General features: G+C 36.4%; 1 protein-coding gene across 2 annotated transcripts in view; it reads right to left on the bottom strand.

Moving 5' to 3' along the window:
* Nucleotides 1-17,794, bottom strand: part of DCC (DCC netrin 1 receptor) — a 1,088,923-nt gene that overhangs the window by 98,521 nt on the left and 972,608 nt on the right. For both annotated transcript variants that reach the window (XM_084780514.1, XM_084780515.1), the window contains exons 19-21: nucleotides 15,302-15,409; nucleotides 9,431-9,625; nucleotides 3,519-3,551 (exon numbers count right to left, since the gene is read on the bottom strand). In XM_084780514.1, the coding sequence (XP_084636640.1) occupies nucleotides 3,519-3,551; nucleotides 9,431-9,625; nucleotides 15,302-15,409 (336 nt within the window). The remainder of the gene's footprint in view (nucleotides 1-3,518; nucleotides 3,552-9,430; nucleotides 9,626-15,301; nucleotides 15,410-17,794) is intronic.

Raw genomic sequence — 17,794 nt, 5'->3', positions numbered from 1 at the left:
AGTTCTTTTATATGCTGATGACCTAGTGTAGGCTACAACTATATTCAGGTATAGCTAGAACCAAGGTTAAGTCAAGTCCTAAGTGGAAAGAATTGATTCAATAGTACTGATGCCATTTTAAGAAGAGACTTCAGGAGACTCTCCTCTGCCACGTGAAGGCACAATAGGGAAACACCTTAGCAGGCAGGGAAGACAGGCATTATTAGGACTGAGCTCTTCTGGTCCCTCACCTGGGGCTCCTGGTACCGGCAACACAAGATAATTTAGGCAGTGCAATTAGCATAATCCCCATGTTTCCAACCTCAAAGAATTGGGAACTCATTAACAAGATTATCTCAGATGGATAGGCATTTGCTTTGTTCCTAAAATTTTACTCATGGATACAAAAAAAAGAAGGTCTGTATTAGAAAAACCAGCACAATATATGTTCCGATGCTGTGAGTTTTCAGATCCTTCGTGCAAACACAGAGAAAGTACATACTTTAAAACCAGGGCTTATGAAACATGGTTCTTGTGGGTTTGAATCTTGGCCTTGCTACGCACAGGCTGTGTTTTTACAGGCAAATTATTTAGCATCTCTAAACTTCAGATTATTTACTGCTCAAACGGAGATAATAGTAGTATCAGTCTCGGTAGCATGTAAGAATTAAAGGAATCAATAATCCATTCTTAAAATTGTGCTTGGTTTCCAGAGCTTTATAGGGTTCAATTAAGCACCCCACACAGATGTGGTAGGATTCTTGCCTGCCCTCTGCGCACACTTCATGGAGTCTGTGTGACTACGTCCCTTTCTCTCTCCATGACACTTAACTCATTCAAACCTCAGAGTCACTTTCAAACATATTGGTCGCTTGAACCTAGGAAAAATCCCTGAAAATAACTAGGAAGGAAGTGAAACATGAGACAATCAAAGAAAAGGGGAATTACAGAGCAGACCAACATTATACTAATGAAAATGATGGATGCAACCAACTGACATGCAAGGGTTGTGAATTCTATGTTGTTTATAATTTCCATAATACTCTTAATATTTCTATTACTTAAAAGAAAGCAATTCCGCTACCTGAAAAAAAAATCTCATTCTTATTTTAAAAACATTTTTTTCTTGTTTATGGTCTTTATACGAGGCCTTAGGTTCCAAGAACAAGTAATTTTGACAAAACAAAACAAAACAAAACAAAACTGCTAAGGTATTTTTAACAACTTTTAAAAACTGTTTTCTCTTACAATTCAATTTTCTGCTTCTCTATTTAGTATTCATACTGTCAAGGTATCTCTGATTTAAAGTAACAAATTTTCTCTATGATTGAACACTTTTATTAATCCTTTGATAATTCCATATGTATTTGATCTTATTTATCTACTACTACTCCCCCAAATTACTCGAGACCTATGTTCACTGCTCCACCCCGCCAACTCACAGTCTTTTTCTTTGTCAATAGGCCGCCAAGTACAACATGTGCTGCCCATATACTCAAGGGTGTGGCACCATCCACTGCAGTGTGGGTCCCATACCGGGGGCTACACTCTTACCGAGAACTGACATTTCCTCTTCCAAAAAAGCCACCTACAGCGCCTCAGCTGGGGGAGGCGTGGGCCCCTCCAAACTCTATGCTAGAACTCAAAAACTGAGTTCCTGTTACAAATTTATCAGAGGGACAAAAAAAAAAAACATGACAATATATGTATTGGATAGCTTAACATAATATGAAGCAAAACATTTGGTGTGTACCTCAGTGGACAGATGTGTCCTTCATAGCTCTGAGGTCCTAGGATCCTTATCTAGCACCAGAAGTTTAAAAATGTAATATTTTAAGCATAAAAGCTAACTATTTCAAAACAAAAGTTAGAATCCAAGAAGATTTTGAAAATGGAATGCTAGATCATGTAAGTGGCTAATGTAACAGCTAGTCAAATTACTCAATAAATTTCTGTTACTTTTGCTAATTCATATATATATATATATATATATATATATATATATATATATATATATGGTACAAATATAATTAAAATTTAAGAGCTCTTGGCCTCTGAGTGTTCCAAATTTTCTTTAGTGAAGAAGATTATGTGAGGCCATTTTAATTATCTTATGACTGAAATAATTAGATAGCTTCTAACTAATTGTTCTGAGTTTGTACTTTGCCAGCTCTAGTGCTTCATGTACTTAGGGAAATATATGCTAAGTGACATTACTCAACATTAATATTATTAAAGATGTTCATCTCTAATAGATAGGGCTCTTACAAGAATTTTTCCCCAGTGGAAACAATTTGGAGCAGCAACACATATTCACAGGAATCTTGACTTGGGTAGACATTTCTAGAATATAACTTCTATTATTCCATATGCAATATTGTCATATTGCATCAGATAGAAATATTCCACAGGAACCCAGAAAAAAACAAAACAAGCAAAAACTAGCGTCCTTGGGAAAAACAAATGAACACTGCTCAGGTTGTGAGCCATCTGCCTTTAGTAAGAGCAATACACAGATAGTCTGGATCTGTTCAGCACGGCTGCCATCAGGAAGAGAATTTCCTTTTAATCTCACAACTTGTTGCTTGGGAGCATCAACATGGGCTGGTTAAGGTGATGGTCCATTTGTATGTGCAAAGGAGACACACTAACATTGACCTTGACAGCACAACAGGAATGAAGCCAGTTTCAAGGACTCCCATACTCCTCATGAAAGTAATAGGCCTCCCCTAGTCCCACCCCTTGAAACTCATCAACTCTCCTTTTCTTGCTTAGAATTCTATTAACTGTCTTTGGTGTAAAGATAATGGAATACTAATTTATCAATCAGTCTACAAATTATGTTAATAAGGAATTCTTCTCTATTTTTGAACTGAAGGATAATTTGTGTTTATCTCCATTTTTCATTGTGTGAAACCATTCGTGCTTTTAAATCATCTGTTAGTAATGAGAGAGAGAGAGAGAGAGAGAGAGAGAGAGAGAGAGAGAGAGAGAGAGAGAGAGAGAAATACCACCATCACCACCTGATCTCTGATCCATGGGCTGAGAGACCCTGGGCTTCAAAATGAATAGCGCTAATGCCCTAAAAAGTTGTCTCAACTTTGTTTTTATTTATTAAAGGCATCTCGTTGCGGAGGAGAAGCACACATGATTTATGTAGCATGGCAGAACTTTAATCCACAGCTCAGGAAAGGGTGCAAGAGCAGCTTGAAAATTATGCTGAGCTTAATTATACTTAATGTGAATTATTCAGAAGTGCAGACAGAGACTAAAAATTTATTTCATACAAAGAAGCTTGACATTTTAATTGGTCCTTCAGAATAGAGACAAAACAATTTCCTCTCAAGAAAATTTACATCTTCCGTATCAGACCCACAGCCTCAGCCAAGCAGAACTTCATTAACAAGATTAATCATGTCAGTGTCTGCTCCATCAGGTGTATGGCCCAGGTGAAAGGGGGAATACAAAGTAATGATTGACATTTCCAATAGATACAACTGCTCTAAAGAGGAAAACAACAATAGACTATGCCACTGTACCTTGGTCATTAGCCATTTTGTCAGGGTGTTCCACTGCAGAGAGAAAAAAATGTTATATTATTATAGTTTCTTATGAGAAATATGGTTTATCAAGTACAAAATTTTGTCATCTTTTTTTTTTTTTTTTTTTTGAGTAACCAGGCAGAGGTGACAAACCCCGGAAAATAATGTTTTTGCTGAATAAATATGTTATAAAATCTAGTTCTCATGTTTTCCTAAACATAAAAATGTATTGGAATTTTAGTTAAAATGAGATTGATAACCAAATGAATAGAGAGAGCTACCAGTTCATACTTAAGGAAACCTCAGGACCTACTTATTATATGTATGAGCATATATGTATTAATATATAATATAAGCACATATTAAAGCAAAATAACTTGGAGCATCCATGTAAACAATTCTTAACAAATCAGGTAAACGAGTAGGGTTTACACAGTGGGGTATACTCAGTGGGATATGCTCAGTGGGATATACATAGTGGGACATAGTCAGTGGGATAGACACAGTGGGACATACTCACTGGGATATACTCAATGGAGTACACTCAGTGGGATATGCTCAGTAGGATATACTCAGTGGAGTATACTCAGTGGGATATGCTGAGTGGGCTATACTTATAGGGATATACTCAGTGGGATATACTTAGTGGGATATACACAGTGGGACATACTCAGTGGGATATACACAGTGGGATATACTCAGTGGGATATACTCAGTGGGATATACACAGTGGGACATACTCAGTGGGATATACACAGTGGGATATACTCAGTGGGATATACACAGTGGGATATACTCAGTGGGACATACTCAGTGGGATATACACAGTGGGATATACTCAGTGGGATATACATAGTGGGACATACTCAGTGGGATATACTCAGTGGGATATACACAGTGGGACATACTCAGTGGGATATACATAGTGGTACCTATTCAATAGGATATACTCTGTGGAGTATACTCAGTGGGATATACTCAGTAGGACATACTCAGTGGAATATACTCAGTGGGGTAAACACAGTGGGATATACTCAGTGGGGTAAACACAGTGGGATATACTCAGTGGGATATACGACCGTGATGGCTTGATCTTAGACCTGGTGAGGCTGGCTTTTAATTTGTTCACCACTGCAAAGAGCTATCAGTGATCAGTGATTACAATTTCTTTTTAAATCTAAAGGCATCTCTAAAATTCTTGAAATTTGACTTCATACACTTCAACAGATGACCTCAAATACGAAATTAATGCTATCACAGTTCTCATGGCACTCTTAAGGATTTTTTTTTCTAATCTACACCTTTGTAAGTCTTCATCAATTATAATTATTTTATGCATACATGAATTTATTTTTTTTTAATCTTTTGGCATATTTAACTGAGCTGTACTCAAAAGCTCATTTGACTCGTATGGGTTTCATTGAAATTTGCAGTGAGACAGGTAACCATGCGGTAATGTACGACATAGGCATCCATTCATTCTGTGTATTTCCCTTCTGCAAATACATTACTGCTGCTGGAAAAAAAAATAACCTACAGCAAATTCTGAAGCTTGGTTGATAGCTCATTGGTTTCTTTGTTTGTTTTATGTTTTATGTTCTTTTTTTAGTTTCTTTTTTAAAAATTTTTTTTATTAATTTATTCTTGTTACATCTCAATGGTTATCCCATTCCTTGTATCCTCCCATTCTTCCCTCCCTCCTATTTTCCCCTTATTCCCCTCCCCTATGACTGTTCCTGAGGGGGATTTCCTCCCCCTGTATATGCTCATAGGGTATCAAGTCTCTTGTTGTTGTTCTTTACAGGCTATTGCACTAAACATACCATGAATTTCAGGATTTTTGTTTTGTCTTAGTTTTTAGTTTTTGAGATACGGTCTCTCCTGGAATTCACTCACTCAATAGCTTAGACTGGCTTCCAGTGCACAGATATCCACTTGTTTCTGCCTCCCTATTGCTGAGATGAAGGGCTTGTACCACCCAGCTGGGAATGAGCAGGATTTTTAACAAAGGTCTGTGGTCTGCAAAGAAAAAAACTGGCCTATCAGAACCAGCATGCCCGGCTTCCAGCAAGAAAGGCATAGAATACAGCGGTCTGGGAAATGTGCAGATTTGAGAATCGGAGCAAGGCACGCTCATATAGCCGTTCTAATCAGCATTTTATACCTGGTATAGAGATGGCTTTAATGAGACTGTGTGGGATAATGTCAAAAAGTAACCGGAAAAAAAGAAGAAGAAAGCCAAACTCATCGCCTATTCATCCTCTGATTGTTCTTTTATTGCTAATTGCATCACTTGCATTGTCTGAAGTAAAAGATACTTTAGCAAATGACCAGTAAGTATAATCTCTACAGATATGCTTTTCTGTTAGTAAAGTTACATTGGCTATAGTGAGAAAAATTTTCAAGTTTTAAAAAATGTTTACTAGCTGGGTGTGGGTGGCACAAGACTACCACTCATGAAGTGGAGTCAGGAAGATCTCTGAGAAATCAACTCCAATCTAGCCTACATATCAACGTTCAGGGCAGCAATTTCTACATAGTGAGGTCTTGTATAACAAAGTCACTAAACACAGAGACCAACGGAGTCCAAATGGATTATAATAGTTACTTTTTAAAATCAAATACTTGCAGTTTGTGATGTGAATTTGTAATTTTTGATGTCATGTGACCTAAACCAATATGTGTTTTACCAAAATGTAATTTGAATTCTAAGCCATTTTTCTCATACTCTGGCACGTAGGTTTCAGTGTATTTTATTTCTGGATAGGGGAGAGCCATATTTTCAAGTACCAGTTAAGGATGCTCAGAAAATAGATAATGCTTTATTGAGATCTCATCACTGAGCACCTGGCTCCTCTCTGGGTGTAGGAAACGACGCCCTCCCTCTGTAGACATCTTTTGTGGTATACTACCATGGGCGCATTCTTCTTCACTAGAGTATCACATGTGTGAAAGCTACTCCTGGTTGTCACCTTGACTAAGTCTGGAACTAAATAAAACCCAGGTGGCTGAGTGCACCTGTGAGGAACTTTACTTGAGTGAGTCTTTTGAGGTGGGAAGATCCACTCTAAATCTAAATCTTCTCAGGTGAGAAGATCCAGTTTAAATCAGGGCCACACCTTCTGTAGGCATCCTATATAAAGACCATGGGAGAAGCTAGCACTCGCTTTTTGCCTGTTTGTCCTCACTTTCCCTGGCAAGTTTATTCCTTCACTGGGATTAGAGGCACCGGCTTGGGGACTCTGTCATACACTGAAGACCAGCTGAGACATCCAGCCTCATGGACTGAACAACTATCTTATTCTTAGACTCTGCATTAGGAGACAGTCATTGTTCAAATAGTCGAACCATTACTTGTAAGCCACTCTCAATTCTCTATCTATTAATCCAATAAATCACATATATTATACATATACGTGGGAATTAATATATATCTATAATATGCTATTATATATATTTTAGTTACGTTTCTATAAAGAACCCTAAAATGATAGGTGAATACATTAATGCAAATTTCCCTGGAGGTAATACACACAGACACATACATCTCGTGGTGTTTGAACAGGTGAGAGTTTCTAAAAAGAAGCCTGTAAAGGATGTGGGTAAGGGAGGTGGGAATCTGCATATTCTTACGTGGTCAAAAAAAGAACCAACCCTAAATATTACTATAATTAAAATTCAAAGAAATAATTAGACACATCATACACATGCATACATGCTTTCTAATTATAAATATTCTTTCAATTCATCAGTATTACTTACCAAACTTCCTAAACCCCTCTGGCTGGTTGCTAATAGCAAAAGACAAACTAAGATCTCAAGTGCAAAATGCTGCCACTTTGGCAAGGGCTGAATATGAAAGAATGAGGCTTGTGGACACCTGCCTGGGGTGTGATTTGCAATGAAATGTTTACCCATTTACTAGTAGACTACAGGGATTTTGCTCAGCTTTAGGGAAACATTTAAACCTTTCTCCCTGTCAAACAAGGTCACATACCAGTGAGCAGAGGCCTTATGCTTTTAAGCAGCTTTGGAAGGTGAAAAATCTTTAATCAGAGAAATTCTATGATTTTGTCACTGGTGTAGCTGTGGTTTACTGCGACATCAAATCTCTTATGATGTATAATTTATCGGCCTTAAGACATTTGTCATTTAAAATGACATAGAAAATACAGTTTTCGCAGAATTTGGGTTTTAATAAAGATAGGCAGTACCAGTTTTTTTGTGTGTGAGTTGTTTAAAATTTACCCAGGACATGAAAAATCATTTAACCATTTAAGCAAACTTTATTCACAAATTGATTATTAAGCACGGCATCAAATCAGTGTATTAGACCTAATTCTTGTAGACCATTATAAAAGAATATTTGGAATGTGTCAATGGTTTAGAAAATGATTATAGATGATTTTAGGGAAGTCAAGGCAAACATTAACAAAGGAAATGTAAACGTCATTAAACAGGCTACAGGGTGGCTATCAGTGTGGACCAGTATATCCTGCGGCAGCTCACCAATCTACCACATAAAACATTCCGATTCCTTAAATCACTGTAAGCCTTTCCTGACATCTCTTGGCTGCCTCACACTGTGAGCATGAAATTAATTTGGCACCCGCCTATAGATAAAATTTAAGCATTTGCAAAACATTATCTAGTTACATTCTCTGCTTCTATGAAATGAACAACTGGCTGCCTTTCAATTGCTCATGAAGTAAAACCTGTTTTAAACAGGAGGTCCTCAAAACCTGGACAAAAATCTAGCTTATTTCTTCCTTCCCTGCCCCCTAACTCCTACTGTGGCATGAGGAACTGTCACGCAGGCTTAGGCTGAATGCTTGCTTGTGTATTTTTGGCAAAATTTCAGATAAGCTGCTAACAAAGTACAGCTTTTGAATAGCTTACTCATGAGAATTCAAAGGTCCGCTATGTATTGAACATAGCTTCCTAAAGCATTGACAAACGGACTATGCAGTCACTCTAAGACCCTCCTTTAAGTACAGCAAAGAAGTCCGTAGGAATGTCAATCATGAAGGTCTCTCTAATGTCTTATTTGTTTGCCATCATGTATTCATTTTTCTGGAGGACATATATGCATAATATTGACACATATTTAAGACTCAAGCTATCTACCCTTGTATAAAACACTGAGCACAGTATAGTAAATATCAGGTATGGGCCATGCAAATTATTTTCTCATCATTAATTGATCCGTGAAATCATTTTATCTAGTAAAAAATATTATTAGGTTCTAAAAGAGTAAGGATTTAAAAAATATAATCAGCATTTAAATTCAGTATTTTCTATACAGACATCTTTAAATTGAGTGTGTGTATGTATGTATGTATATATGTATATATGTTAACATGATTGTGAGATTTCATCTAATCTTCATATTAAACTTTCCATCTCATTTTTGGATTTGTGTTTGCATCATACCAACCACATTTTTTTAATTTTAATTTTGTAGCTTCCCTTATTAAAGCTTTCTTTAATACATAAAAATGACCATTATTGAAAGGAACTAAAGTTGGCAATTTTAGGACATATACATAATTCAATTCACCTACACATTTATTCTGTTATATAAAAAGGTCAAAAGGCTTCATTGTACATCAAATAAAAATGGTGTGTATAAAATCAAAGGAAAATGCCAGAAGGCTATAAATAAAAAGTCAAGTTATACATGTCTGCCTGGTGTTGATGGCATAAAAATGTGATACAACAATAGATCTTGCTTTCACATGTAGAATGTGAGTATACAAGTCACATCTTAATCTCTTCTGAATGCCCACGGCAGGCATTTTTTTCCCCACAAAATAAAAAGGGGTAGACCTTTTTCCTAACGCAGACTGTGGAGTTATTCTGTGACTTCCCTCAAGAAAACAAAAGAGACGATGGAAAATAGTTCAAACCTTTCAAAGTCCTGAAGAGAATGGGATCAGAGAGGGGCCCCACGCCTTTTGCATTCCGTGCTTGAATTCGGAAGTAATACATAGTATCAAGGTTGAGGTCCATGATTTGATGGGTAAGCCGATCACCACTGACAGTCTCCATAATCCAGTCATCTATTGGTATATTCTTGTCCAAGGTATAAAACAAGATGTAAGCTGTATAAATAGACAGATGTGGTTCTGGTTGGTGTACAGAATGCATGTTACAGTTACTCTGTCAAACACACATGTTTCTCAGGCATAATTTGTATTAATTATTATATTTCTACAATCTATAAACTATAGCATTCAGCTTAGCCAGTCATCACTAGTTTAAATATTGCAAGATTTAGCCACTAATTGTTTTAGTGCAGAGAATAAAAATTGGAGTGGGTCACTAGAAATAAAATATATCTGTCATATTAAAAATTTCTGTTTGCTATCTATAAATCCTAATTACTTGTCTTTTCTAATATATTAACATTATCACCATGTAAAACTGAGACAACCTGTCTGCATAATATTTATAATAGACCAATAAAGAAAATAAGTGATATTTATTTTGGCTGTGCTTAAATAATAAAGATGTATTGGAAGTATAAAATTCTGTACATATTTAGAATATTGTAAAAATGAACAGTCATATTTTATTATTGCAGTGACCCTGTGAAGTTAGTGGGGCCTGCGTGGCAATCCTTTCACAAATAATGAAGCTAGTTTGGAAAATGGCTGGAATGAGATTCTAGCAATATTTCTCTTGTTCCATCTTAGGCAGGCAAATAATGTCACTAAACTAGATAAAGGTGGTTTAGTTGTCATCTCAGACAGAGTACCTATGGAGGGCCTTAACTCTGTTTGGGCATTATGTTACCATAGCACTAACAGTATACTCACTTATGATGGTTTAGTTTGAATATGTACCACAAATCACTGAGCTCTATGAAATATGCATATCTGAACATTAGTCTTATCCATCTTAGGTGCTATCAATAACTTTTCATTACATTGTCAGATAAAACTGACAGGTGAGGGGTTAACCTTGTATAATTCTGTTATATAAATATGGTGGTGTGCTACAGTTCCACCAAAATTCTGTAAATAATATTTATCACATGTAAGCCACCTTGTTTCTAAATCTAATAATTCTGTGCAAATAAGTCACTTTTATATAACTTTCATTGTTTATATTAATTATACATGCTACTGCATAATATTTATTACACAAGAATATTAAAATCAAAGCCAGGCATGGTGGCGCATGCCTTTAATCCCAGCACTCAGGAGGCAGAGGCAGGCAGGTCGCTGTAAGTTCAAGGCTAGCCTGGTCTACAAAGTGAGTCCAGGACCGCCAAGGCTACACAGAGAGACCTTGTCTCAAAAAAGGAAAAAAAAAAAAAAGATTATGAAAATCACTTTCTTAAAGGAATGTTTCCCTTGGAAATGCTTTTCCTTTTGAGGCCTTCTTGCCCCCAGCTAGCCTGGAAACTGTCACTGTTATGTATCTGCCAAGCTTAATTCAGAGTTCTCGGACTGAGTTTCACTTCTCGGAAGTATCCGTGCACCATATATGTACTCTGAGCACACACCCTCAGCCACAGGAAGATTGCTGTCTATGTATCTCCAGTCTTTCTCTTGTTACACACACCTGTCTCCCTTCCTTCACTTTCTGTATCCGAATCGATTCCGCAAATCGTCCATCAAAGTCCTGTTAAGGTATTTCTGACACATAAAAGCTTTCCTCTACCGCAAACTTTCATTTCTGTGTCTTTGTGTTTTTAATAAATTAGGATAGTACCTATGGGTTTGTATCACTCATTACACTGCTTTATATAATGTTCTGTGTATGTTTGGAGCTCTGAATTTTCTGTGGTCTTAACTAGGTTCTTCCTGGTTGACCTGTAAAATTAAACTATGTTACTAAATCCAATACCCAGAAGTCATTTTCTTCAAGTAAAATTGATTATTAAAATTTATACCTATTTTGTGCTCATCTTTACATTTCTTTATTTGTACTACTCTCTTTTTATTTGTTTTTTTCCAAACCTGCCTGCCATAGGTGTTACCTTAAAAATGACCACAGGGCAGGACTTTTTCATTAAACCAATAAGTTTGGTTAATCATCTGTGATAGCTGCCATTATTCCTAATCTCTGGTCTCCTCGCTTTTGTGCGATTCTGTCTTCCTGAGCTGTGATGGCTTCTAAACCTTGCTTGGCACCAACAGAATTGATGTGTCAGAACATCCTGTAACATGAACTCAGACAAGATTATTATTTCTGATTTGTCAGCAGAATCTATAGATCTTTTTCTCTGGGGGCTTTGATGAAATGACTCGCCAAGTGGAGGTGACTAGGAAGCAGGAAGTGAGGGTCAATTTTGATCATCAGTAAGTAACTAAACCCTGCTGTTAATCATGCACACTAGGAAGCAATAATGCTGCCAATTATACAAAAGTAATGAGATTTCAGGTAGGTTGATATATTGACTTATACCTTTGTAAGATATAATTACATAATTAAAGTATGCTTATATTCTAGATATGCAGAATAGAAGGACAAATGAGGATGTAATACACATATACCATAGAATATTATCCAGCTGTTAAGGAAAATGAAATTATGAAATTTGCATGGATGGAGCTTGAAACATCTTGAATGAGGTAAGGAGACCTCAAAATATGACATCTTTGCATTTATATTAGGGTTTTTAGATCTTAAGTTTTAGATATGAATATTTAAATACAAACACACACATAGGTTATGTAGCTTATTAAAGAATGAGGGAGCAGCGGGGATATTTCAATTAATGGAGAAGGTACCAGTTACTTCTGTTACTGAACAGAGCAATTGAACTGGTGCCCAACTAGATGCTTCCCTCCTATTGAAGAGTGTTCATGGTGTGACAAGTACATTACACATTACTGGAAAAGAAAAATAATCATCGGTGTCATCCATATACAATCCTGTGTCCCTACACAGAGACCTACCTGCAAGATATATTAGTGCAATGGTGGCACAAATGATGTGAGAGTAACCAACCAATTTTAGATCGGATCTAAGCCCACTCCATGAAAAGGAACTCATGCCTGACACAGCTAACGTGGTCAAGAACGTGAAACTAGATAGGTTCTGTGCATAGGGAAAAACCTAATACTATTTTACTATTTTCTCAGTTCTACCCCTACCCCCTCCTCCCATTCCCTGGCTAATACTATTTTTATGCTAATAAAGGAATATAGCTAGATCGATCAATTATTTAATTTCTCAGCCTGCATTGCAGACTTTTTACAGCAGAAAGTATTTAACACAGGGACCCAAAACTGGAACATGTGCAGAGAGTGACAAACTCTAAAGAATTCAGCACTAAATAGGGTATCTTTCCCAAACACTACCCTCAAGATTCAGGGGTCTGTGTATAAGAGGAAGCAAAAAGATTGTAAGAGTCTGACATGGTGCATGACCTCCGAGAAACACTGGCGGATCTGGACCCAGGAGTGTCTGCTAAAACTACTGTACAAATCAAGGACAATGCATGCAGTAAACCTAGAACCCCTATCCAGATCTAGCCAATGGACGACAGCACGTTCTCCACAGTTGTGTGGAGAGCAGGGACTGACTCGAAAATGAACTCTGGTGCCCTCTATTAGACCACTTCCCTTTTGTCAGGAGACCTGGTGACACTGAGAGGAAGATTAAGCAGGCTACCAGGAAGAGCCCTGATAGACTGTGATCTTTTAGTAGGGGACAAGGTCCCCTTCTGTCACAGACCTAGAGGAGAGGAATATGATAAAAGAGGGAGGGAGGGGGAACGGGAAGATACAAGTGAGGGGATAACAAATGAGAAGAAATCCGAATAAATTACTTAAAATGTTTTTTAAAAGACAGAAAAACAGAAACAATAAAGTTTTTTTAACTTTTGTCTCATTTTATTATATTTATTTTTAGCCTTATTAATTGTACATGAGTGTCTGTGTATGTGTGTACAAGTATGCATGAGCTATAATGCACCTTGTGGAGATCAAAGAATAATACCATAACATCTTAACAGGAACCAGTGGGCGGGAGTGCAGTGCATAAGAACATGATGCTTCTTGATCAGCACATTTACAATTACTTTTATTTTTCTTTAAAATATTAAAATTACATCTGTGTGGTTTTATTATATTTTCTTGCATGCATATGTTATACCAGGGTTATATTCTTAGTCCTTATCCTACTTTGTCTCTTTCTTCTTCCTCATAGTTTCTCAAGGCTTCTTATTTTGACTTTTTGTTGAACTGAATTAAAGTACATCCTTAATAATCACAATTTTCCTTTAATAAATTAATCAGCTTTTTAGGTCTCTAGTAATTCAACTGTATGTGTGTATGTGTGTGTGTGTGTGTGTGTGTGTGTGTGTGTGTGTGTGTGTTTCTTTTTCAGAGTTGGAAACACATTCTGTTATTTACTTTGACAGCTTGAAGATTTATTTGAGTAAGAGTGAAGAGTGTAGTAGTGGAAAATATGATTAATTTCATTCTTCACTAAACATAGTTTCTACCACACCTTGTTTTTATTTAAAAATTTTCTATTCTTTTCTTCTTAAAACATTATCTATTTTGACATTTTTATAAATAACTGTTTATAGTGAAGTATAAATAAATCAAGCATTACAAAAAGTATTGAAACAGAATTACAGTAAGTAAACCAGGGTACTGAGAAATGAGAATAAAAGAAAACTAGAATGTACTGGCCTGAGTTTTCAAAGACCTGGACCACTGACAACTAAACACATATGCTCTGGAGGGAGGGATTTTATGTTTATATTCTGCCTCATATTTGTCAATTCATATGAAAATTCTGTTTGGTATTACCCAAAAAGCAATTTCCTAAAGAAAGCAAATATTCAACTTAAAATTCAATCAGATTTATAAGCATCATGTTATCTTTTTATTCTGCAAAACTTTATGACACCGCATATGGAGTGAGTTTACCATCTGACACTGAAACTGCTCATCCCTTGTTTATCTGTCTTACAGAACGACTCAGTCAGTCTGTTAATGTGTGGTACTGCCATATACCTCTTGTATGTACATGCAAATACTAGAGAGAGACTTGTAAGTACAGAACTCAATGGTTCTACTTTATTGGGTTATAAGATGCACATTTTGAGTTGTACAATATTTTCCATAATAAGTTAATGCTATGGGGATATCTGTTAAAAACCTAAATTGATCTAAATTGAATAGAGAATGAAAACTCTCTAATAGAACTCTATTATGTTTTTTAAATACTAAATTAACATCATAGGCTTCTAATGGATGCTTTAATTGGGCATTTTTGCTATCAGTAATATTTGGTAAAATAAAATCTGTCACTGTGAAATACTCATTATATTCAATTTCTGTCAGTCAGTATTATGTATTTTCCAAACCTTACTATTAAAGAATGCCGCTAAAAGCTAAAGAAGTTAAAATTCTCAAGACAAATGTCCTTCACATGTTGCCATTAGAAATCCATTATAGGCTGTAATTTTCAAACAACCATATACATTTTAGCCATTGATATACATAGAAACTTCATGGAAGGTTGTCTTAGTAGTTCATAAATAAAACAAAAACCATCTATTCCAATTGGAATGTTTATCTTTCACACAGCAACTGAAAGTGAATATGTATGTGTGTGCACCTATAGGAACCATTAGAGAGCTACTTCCTCAGTGGGGGACAAGAAAAGCCAATCAGAGAAGATGAGGAAATGAACAAATATGCTGAGCAAGGAACTCCACACAAAGGGCAAGGTCGGCTGTGAAGTAATCAAAGCCAGTGAGAAAGGTCAAGCTGGGATAAGGCTGGGAGAGAGAGATGGACACTTACCAGTGATTTTTCCATTCGCTTCCAAGGGAGGCTGCCAGCTCACAATGACAGCACGAGGCTTCCCTTCTCGAGTAATGACTGTCAAATCCTTGGGAGCAGAAGTCGGGGCTGTGATGTGAGAGAGAGACAAGGCCTTGTCATTGGTTGTAGAAAAGAAAAGATACGGTGGGCATTTTGTCATGATGCTAACAATCAAGATGTAGATTGTTAATACTAAGCATATTATGTCTATTTTGCTTTTTATAATTCATTGCAAATTCTTGAATCGTGCAAGGCAAGGTGTAGAATTGGTGGTTTACTGTGGATGTTCAATGTCTTCCAAAAGTGTGAGTATAGAGAGGAAACATTGGGCAGAAGAATGCAGCATGTGCTTTTAAGTAGCTCACACTCATGTATGCATTTACAAAAAAAGTATGCTTATTGAGCTGATGAACTTCATGCCTTCCATTAAAGACTCTCTTAAAACTGTACTTTATAACTGAAGAAAAATACCTACCAGATTCTATGGGGGAAAATGAGAAAGAATAACAAACAAAATAAAACAGATCAGACCTTGAAGTTTAAATGATGTGGTAAATGTGTTTCTAAGTGAGAACAGAAATTGAGACTCAAAAGTAGAAAAGTCAAGTAAGATATGAGAGTCTTTGCCTCAGTCGGGCATAAAATAAGATGGCAAGAAACCCTGGCTCTATTCAGATAGATTTCTTCTCAATGTTGTGCAAAACAAAATGTAAATATATTTTAAAGTAAGACCAAACGTGACCAGTCAATCAAACATCTTGCACATCTCTACTGATCTGTTTATAACTCCTTTGACAACAGTTTGGCTTCTAAGAAGCTAGCAATACTCCAAATCCATTATCTGCAATCTCCTTGTTATCATTAGTTTGATACAGGAAGATTCACAGCTATCTATTCTCTCTCTTTGTTGTGCAATAATTTTCATGTTTTCAAATAGGACTCCAGTGAATAACAGAACTTGATCGCTATGTGGACCTATCTTCATCCTATTCCCCTTGGTTCTTCTGAATGTAACGTAGGACACATCAGTGCAATAGCTACACTCTACTACCAGGATATCTTTCTGTGTATTTGTAGATATGAACCAAAGAGCAAAGACACAAATCATTCTTATCTGTCAAAGATCTTTCTCCAAAGGCCACTTGGACTCTAGTTAATAAAAACTAAGTTAATTTTGATATGCTGGCAATGCCCCCAACATATTGAAAAAAAAAATTTTTTTTTTTTTGGTTTTTCGAGACAGGGTCTCTCTGTGTAGCCTTGGCTGTCCTGGACTCACTTTGTAGACCAGGCTGGCCTCAAACTCACAGCGATCCACCAGCCTCTGCCTCCCGAGTGCTGGGATTAAAGGCGTGCACCACCACACCCGGCTCATATTGAAATCTTAAAAGAAAAATGGAGAAGATAGTGGACCCAAGGTCGAGGAGAAGAAGAGGATAAGAATAAAAAAGAGGGGATGAGATGAAACGGATGAGAAGAAACATGTCAAGGGGGCATTATTGGAAAAACAGCATAAATTTATAGCAAAATGTGAAAGCGGTAATGTAATCTCATAAAAAAGATCACTTTCTTAAAAAATTTCATTCAGTATATCTCATAGTCTGTGAATAGAAAAGTTAGATACAGTCAGAAATTGATTTAGATATTATTTAACGTGTATAAGAGAAACTTCAAACTATGAAAGAAATGAAGAGATCTTAACTAGTCAGAACATCCTCATTCTTACCTGTCTTAAAATTCAAAGTAAGGTTTCTTTGGAAAATAGGCAAGGGATGATGATTAACTTACATCAGCAGTCAACTCTGGTATTTAAAAAAAGGTAAAAGCCAAAGCAAAGCAAAACAACAAGAAAAAAAAACCTCTTTAATTTTTTCTGTAATACATAGCAAGGTGCTGGGACACTGAGTATTCAAAATGCCAGTTTTCTCAGTCACCAGTTTCAGTTGTGTGTATGTCTTTATCCTTAGGCTGTGTGAATGATGAATAGACATGTTGGTGTTGCACTTACAGGTTCAGATATTTACAATTTACCTATGAACTACATATTTCCCCCCAGATATCTGGGAAAGAAAAAAGGTGTTGGTTCCTATGATCCACATTAATACCTACTGATCCCCCCACTCCTAGGTCCTGAGGCTGTGACCAGGCATTTCTTCTTTTGTCAAATTCCCCTTGTTTTTCCAGAGTAAATTTGGACTTTATGATGTTTCCTGTATTTTTAATATGTCTCAAGTTTGGTGACTGCATTTCTTTTTTTTCCCCTTATTTATTTGTTTATTTATTTATTTTAATATATTTTTAAAATTTATTCGTATTACATCTCAATTGTTATCCCATCCCTTGTATCCTCCTATTCCTCCCTCCCTCCTATTTTCCCCTTACTTCCCTCCCCTATGACTGTGACTGACCTCCTCCCCCTGTATATGCTCACTGGGTATCAAGTCTCTTCTTGATAGCCTGCTCTCCTTCCTC

This window comes from Acomys minous, assembly GCF_964271855.1.
Source record: "Acomys minous genome assembly, chromosome: 4".
NCBI lineage: Eukaryota > Metazoa > Chordata > Mammalia > Rodentia > Muridae > Acomys > Acomys minous.
The sequence above is the reverse complement of the archived record's forward strand: the minus strand, read 5'-3'. Positions and strand labels throughout refer to the sequence as shown.